The sequence below is a fragment of the Xiphophorus couchianus genome, chromosome 2, assembly GCF_001444195.1.
Source record: "Xiphophorus couchianus chromosome 2, X_couchianus-1.0, whole genome shotgun sequence".
Lineage (NCBI taxonomy): Eukaryota > Metazoa > Chordata > Actinopteri > Cyprinodontiformes > Poeciliidae > Xiphophorus > Xiphophorus couchianus.
The window spans coordinates 23,517,551-23,543,595 of NC_040229.1; the positions used below are offsets into that span (position 1 = coordinate 23,517,551).

The window sequence follows — 26,045 nt, forward strand, 5'->3', positions numbered from 1 at the left end:
AAAAAGGTAATCTCACTGGACTTTTACAATCATGTTGTTTGGAAGTTCTCCATCTGACAGGTGGAGTAGTTCAGCTCGACAAAAACTGCAGCACAGAACATCAGTTCAGTTCAATTCAATTTGCTTACATAGTGCCAGTTTACAACACATGACATTTTAAGGCACTGTAAAATAAAAAAGTCTGTTCATCTGAGTCAGATAGACAGATTTCATACACTCCTATGGATCCTAGATACAAATAAAGCAGTCAAGTTTAGTTTGTTTTTCAAATTACATTAAAAAAAAAAGGTTTGCTGTCTTAGGAATCCCAGCAGGTCATGTCCAGTCACTGATTTGCAGCAGTCATTCCTCCTAGATGAGCATGTAGTGACAGTGTACGGTTGCTTGAATTTTGCAGCAATCCCTCACAGTGAGCATGCAGGCAGAAAGAAAAAATCTATTTTAAAAGGAAGAAACCTCCAGTTGAACCAGGCTCAGTGAGCGGCCATCTGTAATGACCAGTTTTTTTTGTTTGTTTTTTCTCATAAGAGAAGATTTTGAAGATTTTGTTTTTTAGACTTATAGAGAAATACAAGTCATCCTCCTGTTCACATGAAAGCAGAAAAAAAGCATCAGTAGAGCATCATTTGAGGAATTCTGTGAGCCATTGTGTCACAAATAAGGCAAAGATCGTTGTTTTTAGCAGTGGCAAATATTCAGATGGTTTTTGCACTTTATTTATGTATCGTTGGTGAAGGTAATGCATTAATTGATTCAGATTGGCTTTTATTGCTGCCATGACTAATGTTCCTTCTGTGGTGAGTCATAAGCTGCCAGTGAGCAAGCCTGGCACTTCTATGGATGATGCAGGATGGTTGCAACTCCTCTTGACGAATGAGCTTGTTTTACAGCAGACATTTTAGGTGACAAGAGGTTGGGAAAAATAGGTGGGTTTTTATAGACCTGCATATCTGTATTATGTTGGCTGTCAGGTAGAATGTGTGCAAACCCAGAGCTTCATAGAATAAAAATTTTATTTTGAAATCAAGGTCCCAGAGTCTGGAGGAAGTGTTGAGAAGCACAGAATCCAAGCAGCTCGATGTTTCCTCAGTGATTATATGAGGTGCCATATTATCTGCTGGTGTTGGTCCACTCTGCTCCATCAAGTCAGAGATAGAATAAGAAATTAACTAACTACTTGAAAATATTTCTCTCTGTGTTCAGTAAATCTTTGATTTATTTCACTTTTTGAACTTAAAGTAAATAGCTTTTCAACATTTTATACACTTGCAAAGTTAATAGGTCAAGATTTATAACAAGTGTCCATTTAGCACATAAATTACAATCTCAGATTTACACCAAATAATTCTCTTTGATTGTAAAAATCTTTCTTGTGTGCGGAAGCAAAAATATTTTCTTTTGCGACTTATATTAATCTATTAAATTATCTTTGAACATTTAGTTAGGTGCATAAAGTCAGTCCTAATTCTAATTTACAGAGCTCAAGCAGAGTTCACTGGAGGTAATTTTATAAGTAAAATATTTGCAATCAACCCTGTTTTCATGTCCCTGTTTCTTGCGCTTGAGTGCAGTGACTCCATCTTCCTCTTTATCTGTCTGTAGCACTCCGGCAGAGCGGTCTTATCACTTTGAGGGTACGTAGGAGAAAAAGAAGTCATATCCCTTGGAAGTTTTTTCCTCTGAAGTGCAGCAGCCATATGTCTAATTAACACAGCTGAGTGGATTCAGTAACCTTGTGGTATGACGAGGCTGCGGGAGACTCGGGGGAGCAAACCTGAGCTTTGTCACTTTTAGTGTGGGAGTTAGTGACACAGCAACCTTTTGGGTAATGCACTGCAATAAAAATAAATTACAAATCAGCTATTTAATTTGTGTGACAGTTTAAAGAGGTTTCTACTGCTTCTCATGAAATTCTAACCTTAATCCTCTGTCAATGCATGTGCTGATGCCGTACCAGTTTCGGAGTATTGATTCCATCTTCATAGATCAGATGTGATGCTTCCCTTTCACGTGAATCTGCAATTGATTTTCTGTCTGACAGAGAGCTTCTCTTTGTGCTTACAGTACTTTACAGAAGTTTTAAGACCTTCTGAACTTGTTTTGTTGTGTTACAGCCACAAACCTTAAAATATTTTATCGGGATTTTATATGACGGATAAACTTGTGCGTAATTGTGTAGAGAAAAAAGCAGGATTCATATATTTGAAAACATTTGACTTCAGCTCCTCCATTGTCGATACATTTCAGAGCCATCTTTCACTACGGTTAAAGCTTCAATCTACTGTATTGTCTATACCCACTTATCCTTGACAAGCTAGGTCTAAAATAATTAGTTTGTCAAAGATGTCTGGTGTAGGTTTAATTATAATGCCAAAATACATGTTTAAGTATTGTACTGACTATTTTTCATGTGTGCTTCACAGTCGAAAGAGTTGTAGCTTTTCCCTTGATACTCTGAGCCTCTGGTGTCTGTCTCTCTAGGGTTCTGTGTGCAGAGACAGAGACCAGCCCTCAGACTTCTGTCATCAATCACAACTATTACTTTTGTAGGACCTTAAAGGACAGAAAAGCTTAAAATAAGCATCATAATATATGCAAAGGTAAAACAAACAAAAAATCTGCCAGTACGGAGTTAATCTGGGTTTTTTGATTTTAGTTAATCAGCTAATATTCCTAATGAAACACCTTATTGTCTACGCAGCTGAATGCAGAGTGCAATTGTAACTATACTATTTAGATTTGTCAACATTTTTATGTATTTTTTAACATTTACAACACATTTAAGCATTTTTTACTGTTATAGCAGCTATTATAACAATGAGTGTGAAACTATTGCCCTCTGTAAAATGTCCCAGTTTGTCAAGACATTCAAGCAAAAGCTGCACAGATTTAAGTCAGGATTCTCCAATTCCAGCCCTCGAACGCTACTATCCTGCAACTGTTAGAGCTAAGCTACCAGCACACCTGACACAAATGACTGAATTGCCTTCTCTACATGTTTCATTTCATTCAGGTGTGTTGGAGCAGGTATTCAGGTAAAAGTTGCACAATAGTTGCTCTCAAGGGCTACCCTTTATTTTAGTTATCTCAAATTAGGATTCAGTTGCCCAAGGGCAGACAAAGAGCCAAGAATGCTGTGTTTTGCACATGATAATGTTTACAGTCTAAAAAATCTGTCATTTATTAAATGGGACCCTTTAAGAAGGAATTAGTCTTAAGGGAAGATTTTCTTTCTGTGGAGGAACCTGGATGAGCTTTAAAATGCTTAAAAAAGTCCAATCTCCAATCTTGTGTTTGTGAAACTTGCCTATGTGAAAACTGCACAACTGAAATGCTTAAAACAGCAAAACACTAAAGGAGTTCACAGCCACATACTAGCTGAAGAGGGAAGACAGTTAGAAAGAAGGTTAAAATGGTGTGACTGTGAAATGTGTAATTTGGCAAGACAAGCCTGTGAATGGAGAAAAAGAAAGAGAAGCATTGTGTGCAATATAAAGCAGGAGAGTAGAGAATAGAGAAGAGTAATGATGCTTCATTGAGTTCCAATAGTTACATTGACAAAAATTGGACTTTCCAACCAGTGTTTGGCTCAAAAGGGGGCAGCGTATGTTGTTTATTCCAGTTGTTTCCAAAGGTTAAATCCCTACCCCACTCTGAGCAGTGAAAACAAAGTAGGGGGAAGAGAAAGTATTTAGATTCAGTCTGTGAATCAAAATTAATTTCAAAATGTGGCTTTTTTTTCAACAGAACTGCAACAATTACAGAAACACACACTAAAAAGTTAAAAACAGTTTCATAGTTATTCTGGCTGTTTTTGTGGTCTGTATCCTCCACTTTAATTCAAATGTTTGAACTATTTGCCAACCTTTTTGAGGGATAATGAATGTCACAATGAAAAAAAGCAGACAAGTACTGGTTTGTCCCAACATAAATGGAGATTGCGTTCAGTATCTTTAACCTAAAATTAGGTAGTATTCAGTTATATTTTCAAATACGATAAACTCTGATGTGAATTCTGACAGATGCTTTGGGTTGTCAAAATCTTTAGGGTTCCTTGTTTTATTTTCCTCCTGGAAGCTACATGAATGAACATGACTGGACATTCCAGATGTCACCCAAGGTGATCGAGAGGTCATTACACCAAGCATTGAAGGATACGTGATTTCAATACAAGACGACAACAGACATGGTTTATAGTTAATTTATTTATGTCCAACACTAGGCAACATGTGCGATGCGGGCACCCATACGGGCTGTGTTTATGGGGTCCTCTTGATCCGTTGGACACATCTCTACCTTTGTAACAGTATTAGTGCTTGAGTTTCTTTGTCTCTGAGCCTCCGTGTTGTCCTGTCTCCACTTGATTATTCCCAGGTGTGTCTCGTTCCCTGATTACCTCTTGTGTATTTATTGTCACCTGTCTCTGTGTCGGGTCCTCGCCGTGTTTGTCCAGTTATCTGTTACGTTTTGAGAGCGTTTGCATCCGCTCTTTGTGCTGTCTGGACTTTTGTGGATTACTTTTCATCATTAAATTCATCATCATCATCATTCATCCTACCTGGGTCTCAGCGTCTGCCTCCACCACCACTTACCGCAACTCATGACAGTGGGTTGCCAGTTTGGATAAGGCTTCCTATCAAGCTAGAAGAATGATAGAAAACATGCTAACAAAATGCCTCAGACCTGCAGCCCATAGGCCAGGGGTGTCCAAAGTCGGTCCTGGAGGGCCGCCATCCTGTGTGTTTTAGTTCTCTCCCTGGTTTAACGCACCTGGATCCAATGATGGCTCATTAGAGGCCTTAGGAGAACATTGACAAGCTGAGAAGGTTGTTACTACAACCAGGGAGAGAACAAAAACATGCAGGATGCCGGCCCTTGAGGACCGACTTTGGACACGCCTGCCATAGGCGGTTCTAGACACAGGCTAACAGAAGCGGCTCTTTGACTCACTTATATATTAAATAATGAAATGTTGCAGTATTTTGTTTCATTCTTTTTTAATTGCCCTGTATGCAGCAATTTATTCACATATATGTACATTTATTATTATTGATACTTTAATCAAAAATGAGTTGTACAAGTTTATGTTGTTGGGGGGGCGATGACATGTTCACATACACCTCAGAAAGTATGTAGTTGCTCCCCTGTGTGTATGCATGGCTGCTTGTCTTGTAACCCACCTCACGTTCAACCCTGAGTAGGCAGGTATGGACTATTGATGGATGGAAATTGCTCTACTCGTTTCCTATTATTGACTTAGTTGTTGCTTTATCACATGCAGCAGGGAATCCAGTGAAAACAACTTATTAACTCTAAAACCACTGTTTTTTTTTTATATTTGTGCATTTTTTATTAAACAGGAAAGATTAATTAAGGTTAGAGGCATTTATCTTCAAGATTAGCTTTTATCTTTTTCAGGTGGTGATATGTTGTTGTTTGGTTTACGTTTCTGTGATTAATTTACTCATCTTGCTTATGATTTGTTACATTTAGAAAAACAGGTGAGATGCAACCTGTCATGTCCGACAATATTGCTAAGCTGTGTTCGTATGTAGACTAGAATACGTAGTCAAGATGGTGGTGGAAAACAAAAGTGTAATTTGAAAGGAAAAGAGAGGGTGAGCCAGATGCCATTGGACCCAGCTGGGTTGTCACGGCAACCCTGTCTGGAGAGACGTGAAGGAGGAAGAAAAAAAAAAAACTGGATGAATCCATTTTGTTCTCTCTTTTTTTTTAAATGCTGAATAGGTTTTCTGCTCAAAACCCAATTCAGTAATATAAAAAAATTTCTTAGCTGCATTTACTCTCCACAAACGAGTCAACAGAAAAGTAGATTTACCCCCACTGACACAGTCGCTGTCTGAGCCCAGTCGGTGATGAAGACAGGCCTTGAAGTTTGGCTCTCCTCTGTGGAAAGTGGACTGCATGCCTCAGTGGTCCTTTCAGTGTCCTGAGGGGCAGAGTGGTTAGGAAACAAACACTGCTGATGGACAGTAATTTCATAAAGTGAGGTAAAAATTGTAATTAGTTTTTTTATTCTAGAAATGTTTGTTAAATAAATCACCAATTCAACCTCATATATAAAAGTAATATAGATTTCTAATATGGTTCATTTAGTGTATGAAGGTAGCAGCCAAATGCTGCCAGTCAAATGTACTTAATTAGCCAGTAAGTGTGAGCACCTCTGTTAACGCAGGTATTTCTGCAGTTTGCTGCTCTGGGGAATAGAGCTGAGTTTGATTTTAAAAAAAAAAAAAAGAGCTGGGAAGGCTCAATGAGCATAAACAATGTTGTGAAAAAGACAACCTTAAGCCTATCTGAACACTTTTAAAATCTTCATTTGTGTCTTTTGAGCGGCTTTCAATTTAACATTGAAAAAGTGAACTGCTGTTAATTGTTTGGAAAATGAATAAGGCCGGGTAATCATTACATTTTAGAGGAAAATAGTAAAAATAGGTTAAAACCAGTGAATGTTTAGTAAATTTTTAAAAATTCCTCAAGGAACAAATTATGTTCTTTCCAAAAATTATTTCAATGCAAGACGTTCTGCAGTCATGAGTGTTAAAGAAAGGTATTTGCTACAAAGCAAAATTATAATTTGCTGATAATATGAGTCTGGTTGTCACTGGACAAGCCACACGAGAAGCCAGGAGCAGTGTTTTTCCACCATCAACACTGGCGTCATGATGCCAAATATAGCTGATAAAATGCAACACTAATTGATTTTAAAATCTGACATCTTACATAACCACATAACGGTAAGGCCTAAAAAAAAAGCAATGACACCGGCTGGGGAAAAGTGCAGATATGGTAGGATGAGATGAGGTGTGAAAGACAAAAAACTGAAAGTGAGAGAGGGCAGCTGCAAGACAGAGATGTTGGAGTGACAGAAGGAGAGGTAAAATGTCAAAGTCTGTGAAGATAAAAGGAGGAGATGCTTGGAGATAGAGAAGCAGGGATTTGGCAAAAAAAAAAAGCACAATGTCAAACAGACGACATAAAGCTTTGGAAGAGAAACAAAAGAAGCAGAAACAAAATCAGGAATATAACAATGAGAAAGCCTAGGAGTAATCAGCAGGCACAATGCAAATTATATATATATATTTTTTCAACATTAGTAAAATTCTAGTCGTTAGAACAAAATGATTAATGCTTAGACTTGATTATAATAATCAGTTTTTGCATTGTAAGGTGATTCACAATTGACCATCAGTTTGTGACCTGATGATCCAAGTGCACCAGCGTATCCATCTCTGTATGGTCCAAATCAAGACTATATGAATGTTTTGCAGAATGTTTGATTTGGAAATGGATATTCAAGGTCTTTGAGGGAACCCCTCGCCCCCCACAAATGAAACTGTCCTAAGTCATTCAGGGCCAAGTCGAAATCAGTCATGAAGGGGGAAGGCCAAACTAAGTCTCAAATAACTGAATTTAACATCTTCTCATCTCATGACATCGAGGCAAGCTAAGCAGTGTACATCAGACTGAGGAACTGCATACCCAACAGGTAACAATCTAGGGCAGAGGTCCTCAGGCCGGGGTCCTGCAACTTTTAGATGTGTCCCTGGTTCAACACACCTCGATCACATGGCTGAATTACCTCCCCAGTACAGCCAGGTTCTCCAGAGTTCTGCTAATGACCTGATTTTTTTACTCAGGTGTGGTGAAGCAGAGCCATATCTAAAACCCACAGGACACTGGCTCTCGAGGTCTAGATTTGAGGACCCTTGGTCTAGGGAAGTGATGCCCAAAGTCGGTCCTCGAGGGCCGGCATCCTACGTGTTTTAGTTCTCTCCCTGGTGGTAATAACAATCTTCTCAGCCTGTCAATGTTCTTCTTAGGCCTTGTAATGAGCCATCATTTTATCCAGGTGTGTTAAATCAGGGAGAACTAAAACATGCAGGATGCCTGCCCTCAAGGACCGACTTTGGGCACCACTGGTCTAGGGTATATCTATCTTTGCCTGATCTGGTTGCTCTGGGCTAATTCCACATTTTCACAGTCAAGAATCCTGTAAGTTTGACAAATTGGAAACTCTAAATTACTTAGTTATTTGGCTCAGGTATGTTTTGTTGATATAATGGATTGACAATCTGGCCTATGGTGTAGTCTACCTGTTGTCTATTTAAGGCTCATGTAGCCTCTGCTACCTCACAATTATGTATAAAATTATATTGGTATAGAAGACCATTAATACACTCATAATTTCTGTCTTTACCAGAGTTTCTGGAAAATCTGTCCTTAATGTGTTCTCTGATTTCTAGAAATCAACCTGAGATCTTTCTCATTCTAAAGTATTTCAATTACAGATTGCAGATTTTAGTTCAGCAAACAGGAAAAGTGCCACTAATTGTAGTAGCAATCAAAATGGGGTAACTGGACCATTGGCGGTGTTGTTTGGGTTCTTTTCCCTTACTATTACCCCTCATGACTCCATTAAAGTGACTGTAGAAGGTCACTCTGACCCATTTAATAAACTAGTCACGATGAGAGGGAGACAGAGAGAGGTGATAAACAGAAGGAAGGAGAAAAGATGCTCATGAGTTACCGTCACAACACGGTAAATGGTAATGCTTATGGTATCGGCGAGAACAAGCACTATAAGCTCCACTATAAAGCTCCACTATAAACCGAGTAATCTCGGTCAGTAAGCATCTATGTCAGCTCCTGTTTAAAATCTGTCTCTGTTATCAGAAGCATTCCACATAGTCTTGCTTTTGAAAGGGATTCAGAAGCCCTTTCAAAAGCTTCTGAACATAATTTTTGAACTTCTGTAACATAATTTTTATGCAACAAAAAATTATGTTACATTTTTCTTTTTAAGGTTTTGTTGGCTCTAGTGGCCTTTATTTGAAAGTAGTTTGAAAGGAAAGAGGGTAATGAGAGAGGGGAAGACATGTGGCACGTGTCGCCGGGCCGGGAGTCGAACCTGCGGCCACCGGCACCAGGACTAAAGCCTCAATAAATGGGTTGTGCTTTGCCCCTGCGCCACCACAATCCTATGTTACAGTTTCCAATATTAAATATAATAGTGTGGTAATAGGCTTTTTGACGAACATTTAAAATATTGTGATGAAGCACAGATTCTGGAAAAACAACAAAAAATAGTAATCTGTCTGGGAAGAAACAGAAGACAATAAAAAGACAATAAAAAGAAAGGATAAACACACTTATTCATCCATAAGATACCGGGATGGATGGATGGATGGATGGATGGATGGATGGATGGATTTCTTTTTTCAAGAGTGAGATGAAACAGATTTTCACCCTTATTCTATTTTGTTTTTTATTACCAAAGATTTGTCAAACCAAATTTTTGGTAATCACAAGTGAAAGCTATGAATAAATTAAGTGTATCTTGAGAAAAATCAAGACATATGAACTGTCTTGTTTAATGCATTTATAAGACTCATAGGTGTAAGACTAACAGTATGTTACTATGTCAGGAAAGAGAAAATTACTTTGCCAAGATGTGACTATGATTTTGTTTTCCTCTTCTGTTTGTAATTCTTCAATCTTGGGATGAAGGTTTAATGATTTGTTCATTGTCTATAAGTGCCCCCAAGTGGCAAATTATGTATTTATCAAATTAATCAGAAAATGGGTTTGAATTATCTCCCGTTGGAGCTCCTTTAAATATTAAATATATACTACAGAAAGTGAACCTTCAGTGGTGCAGATTGAACATCTGCATAATGCAGCATGTAACCAAATCATGCTATTTTGGGGCAAATTATGCAACATTTGAGCAAATCCCATAGAAGTGATGTGTATGCATAGCTTGTGTGCTGCTTGTTGTTCATGCTACAGAATGTTTCAACCTGCCTCACTCTTGCTTAGCTGCATGTATAGAACGGAGAAGCTGTGTCAACTAAAAACATTTGGGTGGACATGCAATTGCGTAATATGGACATAAAAAGACGATAATTTGTTTTTTCACAGACTTTGACACAAAAAGTAATCTTATATGTTTTTTTCTTTTATTCCATGTTGGATTTACGATTGCAGGTTGTTGTCCAGGATGGCAGGGATGAAGGAACAGCAGATCACGGAAGAGAAGCCCCTGCTGCTGGAGCAAAGAGGAGCAGATGCAGACATGGTTAGTCCACCATGTTTATCATTTGCATGTGTTTTTGTTGCCATTTGCCCTCCTGTCTGGGCATTCAAATGCCATTACTGAGGGCTTTTAAAAACTCTTGGCATATTAAGACTGAGATGTTTGTGCTCATTATTTGTGATGGCTTATAATTAGACAATGGGCCTGTTTACCAGCGGAGGAGGAAATTAATGAACTCTATCCAACCATGACAACACTGTGAGAAGATGAGAGCTCATTTAAGCTTTGAGAGAAAGAGAAAGAGACTGAGGGATTGAAAGACAAAAAAAGAGAGAATAGGCAGAGGCGATTACATAAACACCACTTATTCCAGTCCACTTACCCGTTAAATAAGCAACAGGTAGAGGCTGAGGCTAAATCAGGGGCTCTTGAATACCTCTTGATGCAGGAATGATGAAAATGCTGGAGACTTCTTTGATGCAAAAGTGACTCAAAGAGGCAAGATATATGCCTGAAATATATGCAAACCGTCAATTGCATCTTGAAGCTTTTCTAACAACAATTTCTAAGTAAAGTGACTTGGTTATTATTCTTTTCAACTGTGGAGATAAAAGTTGCTTGATTTAAAATGAGGACTCAGATAAGCTTGATGAGAAATGACTAAACAGTCTTAACAGCCCACGATGGAAAGGAATAACAGAAAGAAAATTACTTTCCAGTAATGCAACTCTGTCTCCTTTTGCCAACCTTAGTTTTGCTGACTAATGTAATGGCTTAGCTGTGACTCTCTTTGTCAGGGATATGATTCATCCAGGGGATATAGGAGCTCCGTCTTTTAATGGGAAGAAACAGAATATGTTCTCCATTAGTACAAATCTCATAAACCACCATTGATCAGCTGGAAAGGTCATTAGGCCTGCTCATTATAACTCTCTGTTGGTAAATATTGAATGCCATTGATTGCTGCCTCATTGATCCGGTTACATGTTGCATGACTTGACTAGCCGCTGTTTTATTCTATGAATGACTCTGTTGCCTCTCACTGCTTATTTAAAGTCCGCAGCCCTACAGCATAGGCGACCTTTAAAAGCAGTGAGTGATTGCTGGTTGCACAAGATGGTGGTAAAACCCACAACCATTAATGTCTGACAAGTTCTTCATTCAGTCGGTATGGGAAAAGAAAACACAATGTTTGGATTGAGAATGATAAAGGAATATTTGATCAGATAGAACAAATGGGATGTTGTGCTCCTGTTCACATTGCAGAACAAGTGAAACTGTCAAAAAAAAGTTCACAAGAGTAAAAACTGTGATGAAATATTACATTTTATTTTTTTTAAGTTTCCATAAGTGTCATTGCTTCAAAGTACATTTTAGCAAGGCATGAACGGAGCAGATTCCTGGTGTATTATTGCTTTTGATTCAGAATTTGAACAAGACCTACCACTTGTTCTTCTACTCTAATTAGAAGAAGCCTGCAAATCTTTAGCCTGACCTTTCTGGTGACAGAGGAACAGAAAAGCTATAATGAAACGGGACACGATGTTTATTTCTTGGACATTTAAAGGACAAGAAGCTCACCAAGAGCATTTTGGAAGTTCTGCACAAGCATTAGATAAAGAAAATGTGAAATATAGACATTATGTTTTATGCTGACTGTATGTTGCCAATCTGCCTGACTTGGTTGTTGCCCAGTAACCACTTTGTTGTGCTTGTTGTTTTGCAACACAGCAGGATAAAGGAGAGGAGGCATCGGTGGGACTCCCGTGCCCCGAAAGCCCTGCACCCCCTAATGAACCCCCTCCCCCCCGCCGCCCCACTCACCGCTGGCATGCCATCGCACGGCACTGGCTCCGCCAGACCCGCCGTCGGACCAGCGGGGTCCTCCCGGTAACTACCAGAACAACCAGGAACATCTGACAGGCAGAACATAAAATCAACGCACAACAGTTATTATACGGTTAAAAATTAACTTTAAAAAAGAAACATTAAGACACTTTTTTTTTCCAAACTAAGAGTAATAGCTAAATGGTGACAAGCCTAGTTAGATTTGAGTCTGAAATTAACGGCAATAAATAGCATATACATGAATACCCAAATTTAAATATTTGGTGAAATTAATTTCTATATTTTTCAGTCTTAAAGTCCCAGATGGCATCTGTCTTCAAGCTAACTAACTGAAGGGTTTCTAACATAAGAAAAATTTTGAACATTTAGATTAACAACATGCAATGAAATCACATATTCTCATTTATACAATTGGTTATTTATATAAACAATATTTTTTGATGAAAAGACGAGGTGAAAATGAAACATTAAGACATTTTGTTAAACACTAGTTTCTACTAAGCAGACTAGCTAAATGCTAACAAGCTAAAATGCTAAGAAACATTTGAAACAAGCTCATAAATGTGTGCAATTAACCTATATTTGAATAAATTAGATTGATTTATTAAACTATTGCCATGGTGAAAATTAAACTGAAAATGAAACATTAGGGGATTATTTTTGGTGTATCTAGTCCTTACAAGCTAACAAGCTGAATGCTAACATTTTAATCTTAACAGAGAAAACTAAATTTAATTTGATTAGTCTAAATCACATCGTGAAAGAAGCTGTTGGTTCTTTTATTAAAGTAGTACCTTTGTCAAAGTTTAGTTGAAAATTAAACATGAAGACATTTTGTCCAGATCCAGTTGTAACAACCTTACTAGGAAAACGTATTACAAATTTGATATGGAGTTAATGTCTTATAGTTATTTTTCTGTTAGACCTTATTGTTTTGTGCAACTACTTTGGTTTAGCTCATAGTTAAAGAATGTCTTAAGCAGTATAGCAAAATACAGCAGTAAAATAGGTTTTAATCCCCTGTGGATTTAATCAAGTCAGTTCCTTGATCCTCCAGGACCGGATGTCTTAAACTTAGTATTGCTGAGAGAAATCCTTAGGAAAAAATCCTGAAATCTAGGCCAAAATCCGCATTCTCAAAATTAACTCAGAAAGACAGACACAGATCAAAATTGCAGCCTTAGTTATTTAACATTCTTTTCAGGTCTGCAAGGTTAAAGGAGACACCACCTTTAAGAATTAATTTCCTGTGGTTAGTCTCACATCTTCCTGAACTGAGCCATTACACATTAAGTGTTAAAAGGAAGAGAAGAGTGCCACCTGCTGGTCCGACCACCTTACTACCATTACTAACGTCTTCCCTGTTTGAACAAAAAAATATAACCACCTGCATGAAATAAGTCAATGGGGATCCAAGTTGCCTCAAAACTACACCTTCCTTTCAAGGATGAGTTAAATTAATTAAATAACTGTCTGGATAGTCTTCTCTGTACACATCCTGTTGATGTGGTACAAACAAAGCAATATATTGGAAAATTTTAAATTCACTCCAAAATTTCTCATAGTGCAGTTTCTTCTTTGGGGCAGCTTCAGATCCTGTGTTTTTTGTAACTTGTTTCTCTTTCTTTAGGTGTTTCCCTCTAATTCTCTGTGGCACTCCTGTCATTTTCTTTCAAGTCATCACAGCTACTCAACTAAAATTTCACATCTTGTTTCCATTATTCACCTCTTTTACTTAAGTCGTGGTTTTATATTTGTGTTTTTTGTGTGTGTGTGTGTTTTCTTTCTGAAGCATCCCCAATTAACCCCACAAATTCAGAGTGTGCATCAAGGAGGCGAGCCATCTGTTCAGACAAACTGTCTAACCACACATCCGTGTCCTTAATTTGGTTGTTTTTGTCTTGTTAAGATTTACAGATGTTCCTGCTCTGCTCTAGGCTTTTTAACCATGTTTATGATGAGTGAACCTGTTTTGGTGTGCAGAGAGTTTGTAAAAAATAATAATAAAAAAAAGATATATGCTAATAGCTGTTGTTCTTAAGCATGTAGTATTTGTGTTTTATGTCAATACATCAACGACCAGATTCCTCTTAAAGTTCAAATCACCTGAAAGGTAACATATAATTTACTTAAAACTTGCATCTACAACTTCAAAACCAATAAATGAATGACTATTGTCCAATCAAGAAAATGTGTCATGTCTTGATCTTGGTTTGGATTGAACTTGCAAAAGTACTCTTACTCCTTCAAGCTTTTCATGTCACATTGCTAAATTCAAAGTATTTTATTGGGATTTTATATGATAGATCAACACAAAGCATAGCGTATAACTGAAAGGTGGACAGACGCATGGTTTTTGATTTATATCCTATTTTCCTGGTATTTATGATGCTTTTTGTTCATTCGTGTCCTATGAACAAATCACAGAGTGTATATATAAAAAATTGCAGCTTCTGCATCCCACGTGTCATCTTCCTTCACAGCTATGTGGTACCTTGTGTTGGTTTATCACAAAAGTCCAAATAAAGTGCACAAGTGATTTATGGTTTAATTATACCAAATGTGACAAAGTTTGTCAGGTATGAATACTTTTGCAAGATACTAATTGTTTGTTGATTCAGATCATTTTGGAGGTGGTTTGCCGTGAGAAGGGATCTGGCTGCTGCACAGCATCTTGTATTCAAACACCATCTCTCACCATTATTTAATTTGAAGCTCTTCTCAATTTCCCACATATCCTTTAAGTTAAACATTTATGTGATGTTTTTATTTGGAAAACAATCTTACAATACTCTTTGAGTATCCCTCAAAATCCACAGATCTAAATAAATAAAGAGAAAAAATAAGATGTCAACTTGAACATTAGGAAATATGTGACATAAATTTGACAATTACCATTATGTTATTTAAATATACAGAATTGATATGTATGATTGAATAGTTGTTCAAATGCTTAAAAAGTGAAGAGAAATTTTTTTTGAGTAACTTACATACTCTTGAATTCATTTTGATGTTTACTTTTCAGGCCTATTTATTAATTTGCTGTAGTATTAGTGAAATATCCCTAAGTATTTGCTCTACTTGTATGCTTCAGCATCTGATTGCTTTAAAAAAATGAAACTATGATCAATATAATTTGGGTTTTGGAACAAGAATCTGCAAAAAAAAAAAAATTACCATATAAATATTCACATCCCTTTAGACCCATACGCTGGTCCACCTGTGGCTGAATACATCTCAATCATCTTTGAAAATCTTGAAATGGGAGCTTCTCTCCGTTCTTCCTTAGAAACATCCTACGCTTGATCAGGCGAATCAAAATGAACTTTATTAGTGCACTTAAGTTTGCGCAAACAAAACAAAAAACTTGAAATTGAACACCTTCAGATTCTAGTGTTTGTTTTGTTATGATATCCTCGTCTTCCACTGCACTCTCCGAATTATTGTGTTTTCGATTGATTGTTGGTAAAACACTTTGAGATAACGGGAAAAGCAAAGACTTACATTGACTGCTCTCTGGTAATCTTCATTTTACTAACTGTGACAAAACTTTCAGCTGGATGTCTGTTCAATAAGAAAAGTATCTTTAAAGGAACGGAATATGGATGCAATCATTAATTTCCCCAATATATTTTAAATTAATTTATATTATATTGCAAAAATGAATTTTACCTTTGACATACAAGTATACTCTGTAGATTCTTCACAAAATGTCAAACCACATTGACACTGGTTTCATTTTTAACAAACCAAAAAAAAAAAGGCTGAAACACCCAAATAGGGTGATTACGTTTAGAGGCGTTGCAAGCTCAAAGGCATGAAATACCTTTTCTGTTAAAGTTTGTGAGTTTTTTTATGCTACTAACGCTGCAGCTGATGGTAAATATGCCACCTTAGCATGCCCTGTTTGGACCGACAGAGCGCTTCTGTTGTCTCTACAACAATGGATGCTCTGTTCCTTGTATGCAGGACAGTGAACTTCATTCATGTTTTCTTATTTTGACATAATAGTTTTTATGTGTTTTATGTGCTTGCCTCCCTGACCAGGAATGCCCTGAACAACTGATGCCACCAGGTGACTGGAAGGTACGAACCCGCTCACTCCTCTACTCTTTAATTATTACTGTTGTTTCTGTTTTCTCACGCTGTGGCTGTTCATGGTGTTTTTTGGGTCATCCCTTTGACATGCTTGCTTGGGTAAACTGTCTCAATGTAGGAATTAATATTTTATTCCAAGGCCTGAGATAAAAGCCGCTGTCCTGAAAGTGATAGACACTAATTTTATGCAGATTTATAGGGAGTGTGTGGTACATCTGGATGGGGAAGTCAAGACTTTGTTGTTCTCATGCACAAAAACAATGTTTGCTTTTAAGAAGTTTTTGTAAAAACTTTTTTTATGTATTTTTGTGGCACTAATGAAATTTATTTGTAATGATAAGACAGGAAATAGGAAAAGATAAGAGAGGAGGAATATTTGAAACAAAGTTTGAAGGCTGCAAATCAAACCCAAGATGGCTGTGTCCAGGAGTCCTGACCTACATAAATGGGTTTCTTGCGCTACCTGTAAAGCAGTTGTCCCCCTGAAATATGTTTTCATGTCATATTAAGCCTCTGAAGTGGAGTTTTTGTCATAAGGTTCGGTGTAGAGGTGGTGAGGCAGACGCTGTAGACCCAGGTAAAGTGAGAAATGATGGTTTTTAATGATGAATATCCAGAATTTGCACAGTCCAATAATGTCCAGAATGCCGGGCAGCACGGCCGAGCGGAAGCCAGGGCTCGACGCCAGTAGCAACCGGTTACACAAACGGACACGACGACGGACTGGATACACAGACGACAGACTAACAGCCAAATGAGACGAGGACCCGACAGAGACGCAGAGACACAGGTGACACTAAATACACAGGAGGTAATTACGGGGACGAGAAACACCTGGGGACAATCAAGGGGAAGACAGGACAACATGGAAACTCAGAAACTCGAAATAAATACACAGGAAAAACACGGAACATGACAGTTTTGTGGAGTTGTAATCAGCAGTCAGTAGCTTACCACTACAGTAGTAGAAAAGCTTGGTGCAGCACTAAGCTTTTCAGACGACTTCAAGTTTTGAACTAACAACTTGTTAGCAAAGAAGAAATAATGGAGAGGAAAAAACCCAAAAAAGATAACCCAAAGCAGACTGTGAAGCACATCCAGTTCAACAGTGTGGATATGATTCAGAAGGCGTAGACTGCAGCTGAAGTCGGTGCTTCAGGAGCCTCCAGGATACGGAGCTACAGCACTCTCAGGCTCTCCTGAATCTGAGACATCAGATGCGAAGGACTGGACTGTTTCTCAGCCGTCCAAACTCCTTGACTCCAAGTTGCTTGAGGCCAAATGTGAAAGTTTTGCAGTTTCCAAACTTTAATAAACCATTTCAGAATCACATGGATCATTCCTGATTGGTTTTGCTGATCAGAACGTGATAAGTGGCAGTCAGAAAGTTTCTCAACAAACTCTTCTCTCTCTCTCCTCTGTCATCACACCCTACCTTGTCTCAGATCTCAGGTACTGTAATAATGAGGCAGGAAGGTTCAGTGTGATGTGTGATTATTTTTAAACAGTGACTTGCTAAATTGTTCACTCTGAAATTAGTTTGTGTGCAGTGAAGAGTCTTTAGCTGAAGACGACTTTTCAGACGTTGTATTATTCCCTTCTGCTCTAATCTTTTAACTTACACAGTTACAGTATAATGTCATTTGTTTTTACATTTTCAGTTTTTTAACACGGTCAAAACCCAGTTCATGAGGTCATGACAACAAAAAGAATAGATTGCAGAGCATTGAGGCACCTAATGAAATGTTTTTATGCATTATAATTATTATAGAATAACATTTAGAATAAGGCAAAATAATAATAATAATAATAATGATAATAATAATAATAATCCAAGAACTATCAAGCAATATGATGTGAACATCAGTGAATCAGTTATGCTGAGTGTGGATGTTTATATGTTTGAAGCTGACGGGGAGCTGCAGAGTCAGCAGGGAGAGAGTTAATCTCTTGTGTGTGGGTGAATAAGGGGGACAAAGTCAATGACAGCAGGGGAAAGATTCTGAATGATCTGTCTGCCAGAAAAAAGAGAGATGATGGAGTGAAAAAAATGTGAAAGATCGAGGGGGGAAAAGGCCGAGTGGAAGTCGTAGAGGTAGGACAAAGTGCTTGTTGATGAATGTCAGAGCGAGGGAGGCTCTGCAGTCGGCACACCATTGCTGCCACCTTGATGTGCACGTAGGCTGCTGGTTCTCCACCGTGGTGCATGTTGCTTTAACTGGAGAGAAATGTGGGTTTGGTGTCTGTGAGCATCATACAGCGTGGTGAGCCTGACTCTGCTTCATCACTGGGTCGAGCTTGTTGCAGCTCCCATATGACGAGATGGGAGAGTCAAGGTCACATCGTTGTCACTACAGATGTGTAAAAAATGTACAGGGTTGTTATTGAATAAAAACATTGCAGATTTCAGTCAGCCAGAGTTTTGCAAGTTGAAGATGCCCAGTTATTTATTCTTTATATCCATGAAACCAGGCTGCACAGTGGCGCAGTTGGTAGCACTGTTGCCTTGCAGCAAGAAGGTCCTGGGTTCAATTCCCGGCCGGGATTTTTCTGCAAGGTTTGCATGTTCTCCCTGTGCATGCGTGGGTTTTCTCCGGGTACTCCGGCTTCCACAGTCCAAAAACATGACTGTCAGGTTAATTGGCCTCTCTAAATTCTCCCTGTGTGAATGGTTGTTTGTCTTGTATGTCTCTGTGTTGCCCTGCGACAGACTGGCGACCTGTCCAGGGTGACCCCCGCCTCTCACACCAGCACCTCTCCCGACCCCATTAGGGACAAGGGTGAACAGAAAATGGATGGATGGATGGATATCCATGAAACCACCATTGCGCTGCTGTGCCCATTGACTTCCTACATAAATAGCTGTTAATTATGTTCTGAAAGTATTTTCACTAGTTGCTGGTTCAATTAGTGGAGGTGATGCTGATGCCATTTCGTTGGGGTTTAGCTTCTGGTTTTGTTGGGCTGCTGATTAGATGGAAAAGAAAGAAGCCACTATGCCGTGCCTAAAGCATTGACTTGTCTCTTTGAATGGTAGTCTAGTGCTAGAGACTGGTAGCCAGGTAAATTTGCATTTTAATCTCCACTAGAGCGGCCATGTTTTCGTTTTTCAGTATCCTATTGCATTAAATCCACCGAATCCTAGCATCAAAATACATGAAAGTGTCCATACTTCCGCAAAAATGTTATTAAATTAAATTTTACATATTGTTTCCCCAAATATATTTGTTGTTCAGAGAAAATCTTTAGAAATGATTTAACAGAATCCTGGTCTCATTTCTTTAATAAAAAAAAAAAATTGGTTGTGTGTGTAAACCTATTGGATCCAATGTGAGCGAAACAATGTGCAGAATAATGACCGATTTCATTCTGCAATAAACAATAGTTAGTCATGCTGCTCTTAACAAAGGGGTTCAAAAAACATACATCATATGTCTGCATTTGCATTGCTGACATAATCCATATCTGTAATTAACTGTGTAACTATTGGACTAATTTATTTGTCAGAAGCCATGAGCAAAACAAGGTCATAGAGGAAAACAGGCAAAGAGGAAAACAGGCAAACATTGCATCGACTCAGGCGCAGCGATGCTGATGAAGAGCCTCTGATGACTGACATGATAGTCAAGCCAATAAGATAGTGGGGAGGGGCAGCTCTCTGAGCCTATCACCAACATGCTACACATACTCTCCTGCCTCCGCCGCGTGGAGTACGTGAGGCAGGGTAAGGGATGTGTGAGGGAGGAAAGAGAGAGGAGGGGCAGCTGCTCCCAGAATAAGAGCGCGTTGTTGGCTGCAGAGCAGAGCAGACAAAGACGCTGCGGCACTCACCATCCAGCCCTCCATCCTCCAGCGAGTGCATCACCAGGACCTAGTCCCGTAAAACAGGAGAGGTCTGGCCGCTCGTCTGCCTTCCTGCAGCCGTCAGTTAACACGTTGCAGCCATGCCTGAGTGTTGGGACGGGGTGAGTGACGAGTGCAAACAAAATAACACCAATGGGAGCTTTTTTTTTTTTTTTAGCTGTTGTTGCTTCTGCTTGATGTAAAAACGTGCATTATGTGTGCTGGTGTGGGGGTCTGCTTTGTCCTGCAGCATCAGTACCAAATGATGCGCCATCCTCTGAGTTTGTCCCACTGACACATATTGGCGCACAAACGCAGTTGGATGTTGACATCCTGAAGCTCAATCTCAGAAGCCAATCTGAGGAGGAATATTAGAATTTTTAAAAATCTAGTTAAAGGTGAGAAAATGTGTACTGCTCGCCTCCTTTTTCCTTCGGCTCTTTCTACAGAGGAATCATGCCAACATGTTGTTATTGCAAAAACCTAATGTTTGTAGGTAATTTTGATCTTTTCTGTGTTCATCTGAGTTGATGCACACACTGAAGCAGACTGGAAACACACCTCCTCATGCAGTAACTGCCTTAAATTAGAACACTGACTGTGGATAACATTTTAAAGCTGAACTAACAGCGAAATAAGCGGTCTGGATTAATTCATAACTATCCTGCATGACTCTCTGCCTATAGAGAGGATTACAGAAAATTCTGGCACTTATCTGCTGTCTGTGTGTTTATTATTATTTCATGTTATGCAGGGATAGATTTGAATAGCCGTGCCATAAATGTTTGTGTTTCTCCACACTGGGAGATTGACAGCAGCAGACTTTTATACTGGGCAAAAAAAAACAACAACATGCAGGGATGAGGACAATAGTGATGTGATGCTCCAGAGGGGAGAGGCTGCAGTAGCATCATCAGAGAGGTTTCAGTGCAGCTTAAAGTATGAATCCAGTTACAGTAATCACTGCTCTGTGTGCGTGCGTGTGCACCCCTGCAGGCGTGCGTGTGTGTGTGTGTGGGGGGGGGTGCGTGCATGCGGGGGTTTGTGTGTGTGCAGTTACATTTGCTTCATACCTCCATTTTGAGTTTGCCTGGCTGTGACCAGAAGACAAAATGTGGGTCATAACATGAGATGTTTTTATTCACGGCTCAGCTGATGATGCAACTTCTGCCTCTTTCTGCAGCGCTCTGTTTTGGTTTCACAGATCTCTATTTGAACATAGAGGCTTGGTGAAAGGCTATGACTCACGCTCTAAATTGCTTTTCATGTCTGGCGACAGTATCTGCTTATGATTTTTCATTCGAGTGACGTAATATTTTAGACATGATGAAATACTTGCAAGGAGTCAATAACCAAGATGCAGATACAAAAAAAATGCTCATTTTTGTCTTCCATTCGTTAAATATATCCAAACTGCGATAAAGCATTACAACACCTGATGACATTAGATAAATGTTAAATAAAGATAATCTTGGAAATCTTCTGTTTTTTAATCTTGAATTCAAAACTTCTGCCTACATGTATGAATCAGCAACGGATTTCTTTCTCTTGTGGCCCATCTTGGATCAGTAGGTTTCAGATTTCTTTCTCACAATTAAAATTGACAGTATACAAATGACTTTTTCCAGCCATTCTGCCATAAACTATCAATCATTTATATTACCACAGTTGAATTCACAACGTGCGTATATGTGAAAGCTTTGCTTTTATTTCTCTTCTGGTTAACTCCGGGTCCAGTTGTCCCTTTATTTTTCCGTTTTTGTCCGTTTCACAGCCAAGTGTTGCCAATTCATCCATTTAGCATATATTCACTGGAAATAGTACTTCATGTCAGTTTATTTATTCTCTTATTTTTCCTGAATAAAAAGGCTCAAATTTCATAATTGCATATTATTTTTCTAAAACTGTTGTATCGTGTCTCATTTCTACTTATTTAGGTTTTTATCCCACTTTTTTCTCCGATTAATTCCTATGGCTCAAATTCTTGTAACAGATTCTGATCGGACCATAGCAACGCCAAGTAACTTAGCGTTAATATGCTAAATAACTACTCGTTGGTAGATATTATTTATCAGAGTTATATAGAAACATGAACTTAGGGCATACCCAGAACAGATAATTGGAAATCTCTTTAAGCCACTCGTTGTCAAGGTGAGTCCAAAGCCTTCGTGGATATTAAATCATGCATGGTCTGCATGAAATTTCCCATGGCAAAAACTCTGAAACTAGAAAAAATCAGATATGAGGAGTGACTTGAGCAGTGTAACTTACAGTCCATTGAAGATAAAACTGAAATTGTATTAACACTTTTTCATCATATATGTGTTTATCTTTCAATCCTTTTTTTTTTCTTAATTATTTGGAACAATTTTGTTCCAATAATAAACACTTTAATGGTTTTTAGTAGCACAGAAGGAGGTTTAGTGAAGGTCGGGTTAATGTAGCCTAGTCCAGATGGATTCATGTGTTCGTTGAGCCACCAGGTGAGTTTGTGTCTCTGCATGTGTCACAGGAACATGATGTCGAGACTCCTTACGGGATGCTGCATGTGGTGATCCGAGGCGCTCCCAAGGGGAACAGGCCTGCGATCCTCACCTACCATGATGTGGGATTGAACCGTGAGTATTCAAAACGTGTTGCCAGGAGTTCTGCAGCTCTTAGAGGCGATAATTGGCCTCTTTGTCATCCTGATTTTCTGTTTAATATGCAACACACCATAAGGCTAAAGTCATATCTACGAAAATAAAGGAAGACATTTTTAAATTAGTACAAAAAAATAAACTATTTATATATAAATCAGAATTTCATCTTTGAGCAAGATGAAACGAGAAGAAACTTTAAAGCAAGAAAAAAGGAACTGACCACAATGTGAGATTTTTGTAAGGTGACTATTGTGTACAAATTCATTATGGTTATGTTATAGACTAACTACAAAAAACACAAGCCCAGCATTCAGATTGTTATCAGAATACTTTTGCCACTAAAGAAGATGCTGTAAACTCCTTTAGTCAGCTTCAAAGTATGTTATTCAAAGCTTAGAGTGAGGTATAAAAGCTTGAGGCTATAGAGAATGTTTGCAGGAAGTTCAGTCTTTGTTTTGTCTGCTGTACTGGTGATTTTGTTCAATAGCCAATAAATAACTGGACTTTTTAACTGCGGTTATCATGCAGGTAATTTTATTGAAACCAGTTTAAAATCCTGGTGTAAATATGTCAAGTAGAAAACAAAACTAATGAAGTGAGTATTTTCAATAGTTTGGGATAAGTTTTATTACTGATTCTCATTCAGTGAAGCCAAACTCAAAATACTGATAGTACTGATATTTGTTCAACTTTTTCACCACATCTCAAGATGACAAGATTCAAGACAGTTGTGTCTAAAACATATCATTAAAATGTGCAAATGGTAGATTCATGATAAAAGCACACACATTTTTTTATATCAATACAAAAAATAGATGCCTAAAATAAAGAGAATATCATAAACAATGCTTTATTTGAGATTAATAAGGATGCAAAAATACACATGTAAAATACATTTCAGACATGTCATTAGGTACTTAAGTTTCAGTTAGTTGTAAACATAGTCAGTTCTGCCTTTTTTTAAAAATAAAATACAATCATTAAAGACAGACAAAGGTGTTCATTTGTTACTATAGCCTACTTATTTCAAGCCAGTGTAATGGAGAATAAGTAGCTAATTGTTTAACCTCTGAGAAACTTTAAAATCCAACTTTAAACCCAATGAGGACAGCCTGGTTTAACTTATGCAGCTTAGAATGGCTTTGGAATGGCAGATAATCAGGATAATCACACAAATAAAGGAATAAGTCTGAAAAATGGAAAAAGTCAATTATGCAAATGAAGACAAACCCAATTATTGAGTTCATCTAGTAAAAGAAATGTTAATTTATCCTGAATTAGGACAGAAGTACAATTTCAAACAGCTAAAACGGGCATTATGACTTGCTCGCTGCACAAAGATCGCCTCAATCTCTGTGTTGATCTGTCACCATATTTATGTCAAAGTTGAAGGTCACTGAACGGACGCCTTACATGCCACAATGCAACACTACCTGATTGGCATTTCTTTAAATCAGACACTAGATAAACGATACAGAGACAGAAACTGTCTCAGAGGGACGGTTATGTAAAAATGCAAAGACGATAATAGTAAAGAGGTGATGAAAGAGGCATGGATGAAATGTAGGTCAAAAAAACATCCCTATCCTGCAGAGAGAAGTGGGTGGGGCCAACCAGCAGCAATGCGGCGCTGCCTCGATGAGTGAAGGTGGGTTAAGGATGGTGGTGGGGGGCTGGGTGCACCATCCAATGCTGGTATGACTGCAGATATCAGGTTGTTTTTGTTATCTGACCTGCTGTTTTTTTGCTTGTTTCTGCCTAAATTCCCAAGTTAGGGGAAAATAAATTCTAATAATCAACCCTATAAACTAAAAATTAAGAACTAAAACAAAGAAATAATTATGTATTTTCCTGCAGCAGAGCCACATGACTCTTAGTATCTGCAGCTTGTCATTTAACCACAGGACAGAGGAAAATGCTCAAAAAGCAGAGAAATATGGTTGAAATTGGGTGGAAATGTATTCTTCTGTTACAATAAGGCTTAATAAGCAGATGGCGGGGAAATCTGCCAAAAGACTGATGAGGAACACTGAAGAGGGGAGAACATGAGAAAGGAGTGTGTGTGCATATGTGTGTGTGTGTGGGATGCAGGGGGCTACATGAAAAATGAAATGAAGAGAAACGGATTAGAAGTGAGCATACAGAGGGTCAGTTTAAAAAGTAGAAAAGAGGTCATGCAGCAGGAATTGTTGCATATGATGGAGCTAAAGTGTTAAGTCTGACTGCAGAGAAAGCGCAGGATGAAGACAGGAGGAGAATTCGAGCTTTTGCATAGGGCGAGGTAAAGGAAGTCCAAAAAGAGAAAGTAGGTCATGGAGTCGGTGGGAGTGCAGACACCAAGCGTGCATCGATGAGTCAGCGTGTTCCTGATGGGGAAGTTCTCACCTCAATGATGCTCACTTAATGTAATGACCACATTCTCATAAGCCTGCAATGCAAAGCCGCTGCTGTTGTAAAGACTGAACATCTACCTCTTTTCCTGCCTTCCCTTGCTTTTCTTTTCTAACCCAGTTGTCATGTTAATTGGTTCATTTAATTAAAGCCGCTCTGTCAGAGCCCTGAGGAGGAAACATTGTTGCTGCGCTGTTTCACCGATTCGGACACACATGGGCTGAAAGTAGGACGACCGCAGAACCGGTGGGAGGAGGACAGAGGAAGCGCTGACACTATAGATTAAGCTATTCCAGAGTTTAATGTTCCGTGTTTTTTCCACTGCGCTTCAGAAAATAGGGCTCTAAGTTTAAAACTAATCCTTTGTGAGTCATTGCCACAACAAGCTGGATTCTCTGGATATCAGAAACTAAAAATATTTTTAAATTTTAAGATAGTTGCAGCCTGCCAGGCACCAAAATTAGTGTCAACAACCAGGAAACACCAAGTAAGGCAGTCGGAAAGTTTGGAAAGTTAAAAAGTTCTCGCAAATATTTATTTATTTGATTTTTATTTGTATTTATTACCACAGTTGAAAACAAGAATCACTACTGGCAGTTTCTTGTTTTACATATTTCTCATGTTCAGTTTAGATTAAAACTTTAATTCAGTGACAAAACCAACAGTTTTAATCAATATTAGACATTGATTTGACACTGAAATGAGAAAAATGTGACAGTATTTAGCTTTAGCTCAGGGTGGTTTTACTGTTTGTATTTTCAAAGCTGTAACTAAAACAGAACTAAATGCACTAATATTTAGTTTGGGCTTGAAATAGTTTCTAAACACTTTCTAAACACAAGTTATTTAATTGTATTACTGGGTGTCATTTAGTTTTGGCTCAGGCTAGCAGTAACTGCATTTTTATTGCCTTCACACATTATTTTTGAAAGTTATTCATTCAAGAAGCTATTATGCAAAATAAAAACCAATCTCACAAATATTGAGTTAAAGCTGAACATTTTGACACATTTCAATCCCCCCAAAATTGCTTGATTAGGGAAAATATGACAAATTAAAGTTTAGCTTTAGTTAGCTATGACTACATTGTCACCAAGTGTAACATAAAAATTTGTTTGAATGTTGTAAATTTATGCAATTAAAGTGATGGTTTTACTACTAAG

The 26,045-nt window shown here is 38.2% G+C and overlaps 1 protein-coding gene across 6 annotated transcripts in view; it reads left to right on the forward strand.

Annotated features, from left to right (window-relative positions):
• ndrg4 (NDRG family member 4) overlaps positions 1-26,045 on the forward strand; it is a 51,030-nt gene that overhangs the window by 13,214 nt on the left and 11,771 nt on the right. For 2 of the 6 annotated variants that reach the window (XM_028032354.1, XM_028032363.1), the window contains exons 2-5: positions 10,012-10,102; positions 11,792-11,950; positions 15,956-15,994; positions 22,362-22,467. In XM_028032354.1, coding sequence (XP_027888155.1) covers positions 10,025-10,102; positions 11,792-11,950; positions 15,956-15,994; positions 22,362-22,467 — 382 coding nt within the window. In that variant the 5' untranslated portion in view covers positions 10,012-10,024. Of the gene's footprint in view, positions 1-10,011; positions 10,103-11,791; positions 11,951-15,955; positions 15,995-19,766; positions 19,972-22,361; positions 22,468-26,045 lie in introns of those variants that run through there. The other 4 variants (XM_028032371.1, XM_028032375.1, XM_028032376.1 and 1 more) reach the window with 4 other exon arrangements.